We start from the raw sequence: 8,442 nt of genomic DNA, 5'->3' as shown, positions 1-8,442 counted from the left end.
AGAGAAAACAATGTGTTTTAAACTGGGATTTTGTCCAGAAACCCACATTAGATATGCAAAGTATAGATAATTTAATCGATACAGATATTAAACTACTATAACACTCAATACTGTTTTTTTTCCTTTAATTACACGTCCAGTGTTAATGATATCAAAGCGAACTTAATCGCATGACCGCGTGCTCGGAATTACATGGGCGTGAAACGAAATCTGTACGGATAAATCCCTTTGTACTCCAATTGCATTGTTTCGACAGTGCAATTATATCAGTGCATATCTCTGAACGCTTTGGTCAACGCATTGTAACTTAGTTTACGTTCTATCAGACTTTATATCGAATCACTCAACTGTATAGGTATCCTACTATTGATTTTTGTCGATTAATCGACTAATTCTTACATAGATGATTTTAAATAATTATACAGAAAATTAATGCTTTATTATCAAATCTAGAATTATTCAAATTACTATTTTTATTGTAGAGCCGTATCTCAGAAAGTCAATATAGATTATACCATAGATATAACGATTTTATATTGTAATAATATACACGGAATTATATGATACATGAATATGTACTATACCTATTGAAAAAAATAGGAAGAAAAATCTTATCGTAAAGAAATGATTAAATATCAGTTCTAGGCCATCTAGTTTTATTTTCCCTTACACCTTATGTCATTCGTTGTCGGTGTAGAATTCATTCGTAAGATGGCGCTTCCGCATATCTATTTGAACAATCTTAAATAGAATTTAAGCAATTTAATTAAATTGTGTTAGTTACATTCCAATGAATTTTATATTAAAACTTATATGCATCCTTGATTAAAAATGCAAAATATGGGTTTGTTAAAGAAAACTCTGCAAGAGATCAATTTTTGGGCTGTGTAAAATTTTGACAACATCAAAGTGTTCTTGTAAGTTTGTCAACAAATTTTATTATGGTTAAAATAACATTAAATACAGTTTAAAATAGATTTATTAACAATAACAGTTTTTGAATATAAAATATTACCAAAAAATATTTGGCTGTAAAACTTTGCACCTATGGGTTGAAGGAAAGGCGGGAAAATTGAATAGAAAAAAAAGAAGGCTTAGATTTTTACGAAGTTAAGTAGATTGCCCTGGGTTATTGATTTTATTTTGCATGCATCACGTAAGTAATATCAATTGTTTTATATTATTTTGCAAATATTTTAGTCGATTCCGATTCATTTATGACGGCAACACCAGTGCTATGAGCTATAAGCGCGATATATACACATGTAGGTCAATGAAAAAAATGGCTTAGCACTCGTAGCTCCTATGTACCGTGGCAAGAAATAATATTTAAGTTTAAATGGCATTCAGTGATTTATGTCAAATAAGTAACGCGTACAAAGCCGTTGAAAATGAATCTGAGGTAAGTATCGAAGTGTTGTTCCAAAGTGCGTTTTGTATGGGTGTTAGAAATGTCGTATTTAGCTGTCAGTTTGACCCCAAAATCCGGGAAAATGTCGTAAATATAAGCAAAAAAAGTGTATACTGTGACCATATGTGAGATAAATCAGTGATGTTTGTCAATAAAAGGTTCCCATAGGCGTGGACAGTTGTAACACGACTTAAAATTTTGCCGAGATAATGGTGACATCGAAACACTACATACAATATTTATAGAATTATGTAGCTTGTTCTTTAAAGGACAATACCGCAGGTAATGTCGATAAGTTCATCTTATGTTATAATTCTATTCATAATCGTTTTATTCAACTAAAACTTTGTTTTTATCACATATGTGGGTATGAATTAGGTAGGCAGTAACTAGGGTTGGAATTTACTTTCTCCGTGAATTTTTACATATTCAAATGTCCTTCACAATTACGAGACAAAATAGAAACAGTTCATTTCGTACGGTTGTTCCTTTAGTAATTATATGAAACAGATTTGTATTCAAATATTGGTTGCACCATATTTCTTGTTTTTTTCTTTGAACTTAAAAAGGTCACATGCAGTATTGAAACGTGATTTTTCTATTCATAATGTCTTAGATGAAATACAATCACTTTTTAATCAATAATTAGAAATATGACAATAAACAATTATTTCTATAAAGTTTAAAATCTTATTGGTAAATATATAAAATAGAACTTCAAGTATGAATTTCAGAATGATTTCCTTACACTATATATTTAATGAAATCCTGAACTATGTACTGACTTTTTAAGCTATATAACTCAAAGAAAATTAAATTGTTTATTATATTTTACTTCATTAAGTATTCAATGAGCTTACAAATTATTACGTTAAATTATTAAGTTAAACAATGTAATAAATAAAGTAAAACTGCTGATGGAAACTGTCTATGCATATCTATATCTATACAGTATAAAAAATAGGAGTGGCTTTAAAATAAATCTTTAATTTTGTACACATAGTCTGTTTGTGTTAGTTATAATGAAAAACAGTTTGTTTTGGATATTCTCTAAATAGGCTGGTCCTATTCGACAAGACTTTTAAGGGAAATTTATTATACACTAGGGTGTTCTATGGGCTATTTTCTCCTTTATTTAACTCAACACTGATGATATAGCAAGCAATAGCTAGTTGGTTAATAAAATACAAAGTTACTTAACATTCACTAGTAAATATTAATAAGCAAGAAATCTTTATTAATGACTGTCGCCTCCATCCATATGGAATTAAAAAGAAAACTCAATTAGTAGCCTACATGTTCTTCCAGACTATGTTCTACACCGATGTCATTCAGCAAGATCCCTTGAGCCGTTCTGTAGATATCTTCAAACATCCATCCATCTAAACATTCCCATTTATAATATTATAGTAAGATTGAATGGGAAATGTAGTGTAGCAGTAGGTTTGTCAAACTTAGCAACTGAGATATCATTAATGTTCCTCATGATCAAATGATTTTGTTCAGTTAGGTTTGGGTATATGTATTCTTATATGTCTGGATGGACACACAAATGTTTCGGTTTCGACAATAGAAACTATCAGATAGATAAATATTTATTTTGTGAATGTGTGTTTGATCTTGTAAAGTGCTGGACTGATTTTGTAGATCTGTTTATTCGGGTAAGGAATAATTTAATATAGGAATTTGCAATAGTCTTATAAAAGTTGCCATAGTGTTGAATATCAGTTAAAGGTTAAAAAGTGTTTTTTTTTAACTTATTTTTATTAATAGCATACTTCAAAGCATGTTTAAAAAGGCATAGACAACAAACATACAAAAATACACTTTTATTTAAATGGATTGTTTTAATTTAATGATGACATATTATATTTCAATAAGCATAAGTTCAATAATGACATGAAAAGGTATGAGGCCATCATTTTGGTGTTGAATAATTTATTTGAACAAATAATGTGTATTTATTTAAATAATGCACTGTTCTATTCAAGTTTAATATTATTGTTTTTTTAAATATGTTCACATGCAAATATAATACTAAAGTGAGATTCACTAGCTTTGAGCTATGGTTTTGCATGCTTTACCATCCTAGTAATATTATAAATGTGAATGTTTGGATGGATGTGTGTTAGAAGATATCTCAAGTAAAGAATTTTAGCATGCATATTGAACATAGTCTGGAAGAACACAGGCACTAATTAAGATTTTATGGTATTCCATGTGGACAGAGTCGTAGGCGACAGATAGTTTAATATAAGCAAAATTTCATTTACTAGGTAATGAATAGGTTACTAAGAATTCCACATTCTCATGAATCTACACGTCTTTCCCAAAGTGGGCGATAATGCCCCCTTGTGTGCGCTGCAGGTTTGAAGTTGCGGGTTTTAGTAAAAGTTTCGTCTAGAATTCTCTGTTAATATACATATATATGTCACAATAATTAATTAATTTAATTTGAAGTTATAGTGGTTTTTAAATATGTGAAAATATGGGGGCGCTAAAAAATATTTAAGTGGGCAGTAGACAAAATAAGTTTGGGAACCACTGATCTACACTAAGACACTACTTAAGTGATCATTAAATTCAATTACTTAAAATAACAACATAACTCACATCCGTAACCCAGAGGGGTAGGCAGAGACCATGGACCTATATTAATATAACATTCAAATAAAAAAACTTTGGCTTTAAGAATAAAAATAAAAAAAGGACTATACATGGCTCTGTCTTCAGACTTCTAAGGTTATTGAATATTTATTTATTTATTACAGTCGGAGCGCATTATGGAAGAGAACTCGATGGTCCGTGATCTCATCACCAAAATCTTGGATGAGACCGGACCATCAGACACACCTAGGTATGTCATTTTATTAACTTCATATATTCTATATTACTAAGTTATATGATCGGAAAGTCCCCCACATAACAGTTTATGTTAAATAAGCAGTCTACCACAGATAGTGAAAAAGTATTAGTGGTATCAGTGTTTTAGACTTATGAGTACTTTTATTTTCACAGCTGCACGTCAGATAAACCCATAACAAGTACACCGGTCGTCAATCAATTCCCGAAAAATGAACCCACAAATCCATCATACATACCACCGTCTAATTTCAATGCTTACCAAAACTCACTATTCAATTACTCACCGACCAATCAGAATGGATTCAACTACAATCTCCAACAGAATGGATTCAACACCAATGGATTTGTGTATCCAGATAATGATGTGACGGGACTATTGGGTTTGGATCCCATAGGGGACGCGAGTGCGGAAACGGTTACACCGGAACAACTGAATCTACTACGTTTAGCGGCACAAGAGATTGGAGGAGCGCAGTTTACTAATCCTAGTAAATATGATGATAAATTTTACAACTACTTCGAACCGAGCCAAAGAAATTCTTTGAACGATACGAACATATTCTCGACCAATTATAACAGACCAAACAGTCTTAATCTAGATATGAATTATACAAATTTTGACAATTCATTCAATACACAAAGATATCTGAATAAATATGATAATACTTATGTAAAGGATCAAAACGATTCAAGCGAATTATTGGCCTATTTGAACCAGCTAAGCCTATTGGAAAGAAATCGTGATGATTTGTTAGGCGATTGTAAATTCGATATTAACACACAATATCAAAATGATGAATTCAAACTACAAGAGGAAAGAAACAAGATGTTTTTTCATAGAAATTATCCGAACAAAACTTACAATGGTGAAAATTTCTATTTCAACAATATATCGAACGAGGGAATCGATCAGAATTATTATTCGAATCAAACTCAAGCAAATCCAATGTTCAAACCGAATGGATATCATCAACAGGATTTTGTACGTCGTGATATGATGCAACGGGAAGGTTTCCAAGGCAATGGCAATTTAGAGAGGCCTGGTTTCGATAACATGGGTCGTGAGAATGCCCAACAGGTTGCGCTACTCAGACAGAACCAGGATATAGCTAGACAAATGCTTATCATGAGGAACAGACCTCCTCCTAATCCATTAAATGTGGATGTATCGTTTCTACATGAAAATACTCCTTTCAATATGGGTGAGTTATTTATTTATTTATTAAAAAAAAAACAGCAGCCATTTTCACAAAGTAAATACAATTTTAAACAATATTACCATTTTATGATAAATTCTTGAGTAAAATTATTCTTGTAAAGTGTATAAGATAAAACTTTTGGCTACAAATTGTTTTAGTCAAATCGACAAATCTTACTAATATTATAAATGCAAGTGGTTAGTTGGATGGATGGATGCTCCAGAATGTCTGCTGAAATTTGCATGGATGTAGAACAAGTCTGGAAGAACACATAGGCTATTAAGTTTTTTCTTTACTTCCACGCTGGCGACAGCTAGTTTTTTAACAAAGTCAATTTACAATTTGACGGTTACAAATATAGTTTTTATTTTTAGGAGTGGGTGCATTACTGGGACCTAGCCCACCGGTTCCTCAGACCGTACTGTCATCTCCCATGGTCGACTTACCACTGACACCATACCATATATTGAGGAGCATGAAGTAAGTTGTCCAATTGCTTGTCTTTTGTCAATAGATGGCGTTGTATCGAAATATTATTTTATTTGAATCGCGATTATGAAATGCGTTGAACTTTGGAATTTATAAGTCTTACTGATATTTTAATGCCAACATTTGGATTCATGGATGTTTGTTTTAAAGATTTTTATCTTCAGAACGGATTTCAAACATGTTTCACAACATTTACACTCAAGGACAAATAAAATGGATACTACAAAATAGACATCATCATCTTACTATACGTCCCCACCGAGGGGCTCGGAGCATACCCTAAGTTAGGGGTAACTAGGCCATAGTCAACCATGCTGATCAAGTGCGGTTTGGTTGACTTCACAAATATCTTTGAATTTCTTCTCAGATATGTGCAGGTTACAGCACGATGTCCCCTTAACCGTAAGAACGTCAGATAATGTACATATGTAAATCGGAAATCAAAAAACATATTGGTACATGGCGGGATTCGAACCCAAGACCTGCAGATTGCAAGTCAAGTGCTTAAACCCCTGAGCCACCGACGCAACAATAAAATATAGATATATAAACGAGTTATTTTTGATTAGGCATACAGTAACACCATCAGCCATACTACACGCCCGGTTAGAGATGTGCTATGAACAATGGAAGCAATTGGAAAGGGAACGCAAGAGGACGGAGGCGCGCCTCGCCCTCGCCTACCCTGGCCGCGCAGTCTCCTCCTCCAACTCCATACCCGTGCCGCGTCTCCCACCCTGCCCTACACGAGTCGACAGGCTCACTGTGGATATGCTGAGGGAACATACTAAGGTATTGAAAATCTTAATAATATTATAAATGCAAATGTTTAGATGAATGGATGTTTGAAGGTATCTCCGGAACAGTTCAACGGATCTTGATGAAATTTGACATAGATGCAGAACATAGTCTGGAAGAACACATAGGCTACTTATTAAGTTTTTTTTTTAATAAGATCCAGACAGAGTCGCGGGCGACTGTCTGCTAATATAACAAAGAAAAAATTCAAAAGAAAGAACACTTTAAATTTATTTTTCTCAATTAAATTGTGGATTGTGTTGATTAGCTTTATTCCTTTTTTTTAGTTTTTTTAACTCTAAAATGCATTATATTGTCTTACTCTTGATTACCGAGACCAAAATGTCTATAAAAAACATATCATCCCTGATAGATTTTTTGTCTCAGAAACCCACTATAATTGTTATAAATGATTACAGGTGTTAACACTGATGGGTAAAATGGAAACATTGCGTGCAAGTGTTTGTGTACATAATAAGAAACATAAACAAGAAGATCCAAAGATAACAGTATTGAAGCGCGGACAGGAGAACGTGTGCGACAAAGAGAGGGACAATGGAATGGATCCGAATAACTTCGATCCTAGCACTTGGCGTGATGATGTCAAAAATGTATCCGAAATGTAAGTTTGTTGTACATATTTTGTTATCTTACTTCTTACTTATATTATAAATGCCAATGTTTGTATGGATGGATGTTTGAAGGTAACCTTAGAACGGTTGCATGGATGTCACTGAAATTTGGTATAGATGTAGAACATAGTCTGAAAGAACAGATATGCTACCAATGCAGTTTTTTTTTCGTTTCGCGAGGACGGAGCCGCGGGCAACAGCTAGTATTATATTGTTAATAATTTTTTTCTCATATCTTTCTGTACTTCGAGATTTTTTCCGGATCTTTCGAATATTACGTGATTAATGGAGTATGTATTTGTACTGTCTCGTAGCGCACCACACAGTGAGGTAGAGAGCGCTATGTTGGCGTGGCGCAGCGCTGTAGCCGCGGTGCAAGCGGCGCGACGACGCGAGCTCGCCCCGCATACCACGCACGCGCAGCACGCCAACGCCAGATACCCGCGACAAGACCGTGAGTTATACACGCCTTATATCTTTATTAAATACTACATTTTTGAACTAATAATTAATCTTGTATATTACATTTCAGCAATAACAAACCTAGCGGAGGCGGTGAAGCAACTAGGCGAGTGCGCGCGCCGCGCCCGCTGCGCCATGTGGTGCGACCTCACGCTGACCGTCGCCCTCGCGCCGCCTCATACGCCTCACGCGCCTCACACGCCGCAGACACCGATACACAACAAGGTCAGTTCGATAGTACAACAACAAACCTAGCGGAGGCAGTGAAGCAACTAGGCGAGAGCGCGCGGCGTGCCCGCTGCACCATATGGTGCGACCTCACGCTGACCTCACGCTCACACGCCTCACGCACCTCACACGCTGCAGACACCGGTACACAACAAGGTCAGCGTACATTGACACAGAGTATACAGTAGTCTGTTAAAAAGTGAGAAAAGTTCGTATATAAAATTTTTTACTTAGTAAAAATCACTTTAACTCCGTATATTTCCTTACAGAGTGAGAACCAAAGTCAAAGCACATCTCAGACGCAGTCTCCGAAGCAGCTCGCGACAGATGTCAACTCCAACAAGGCTGCTGACACTAA

At 34.6% G+C, this 8,442-nt stretch overlaps 1 protein-coding gene across 1 annotated transcript in view; it reads left to right on the top strand.

Annotated features, from left to right (window-relative positions):
- The first annotated feature begins 1,256 nt into the window (after positions 1 to 1,256).
- Positions 1,257 to 8,442, top strand: part of LOC106118503 (uncharacterized protein C17orf104) — a 10,299-nt gene continuing 3,113 nt past the window's right edge. The window contains exons 1-9 of the mRNA XM_013313162.1: positions 1,257 to 1,402; positions 4,183 to 4,268; positions 4,430 to 5,478; positions 5,850 to 5,955; positions 6,534 to 6,756; positions 7,182 to 7,384; positions 7,709 to 7,848; positions 7,927 to 8,081; positions 8,354 to 8,431. Coding sequence (XP_013168616.1) covers positions 1,340 to 1,402; positions 4,183 to 4,268; positions 4,430 to 5,478; positions 5,850 to 5,955; positions 6,534 to 6,756; positions 7,182 to 7,384; positions 7,709 to 7,848; positions 7,927 to 8,081; positions 8,354 to 8,431 — 2,103 coding nt within the window. The 5' untranslated portion in view covers positions 1,257 to 1,339. The remainder of the gene's footprint in view (positions 1,403 to 4,182; positions 4,269 to 4,429; positions 5,479 to 5,849; positions 5,956 to 6,533; positions 6,757 to 7,181; positions 7,385 to 7,708; positions 7,849 to 7,926; positions 8,082 to 8,353; positions 8,432 to 8,442) is intronic.

Source organism: Papilio xuthus, unplaced genomic scaffold, assembly GCF_000836235.2.
Source record: "Papilio xuthus unplaced genomic scaffold, Pxut_1.1 DF827570.1, whole genome shotgun sequence".
Taxonomy (NCBI): domain Eukaryota; kingdom Metazoa; phylum Arthropoda; class Insecta; order Lepidoptera; family Papilionidae; genus Papilio; species Papilio xuthus.
This window is presented reverse-complemented; position numbering and strand designations above follow the sequence as displayed.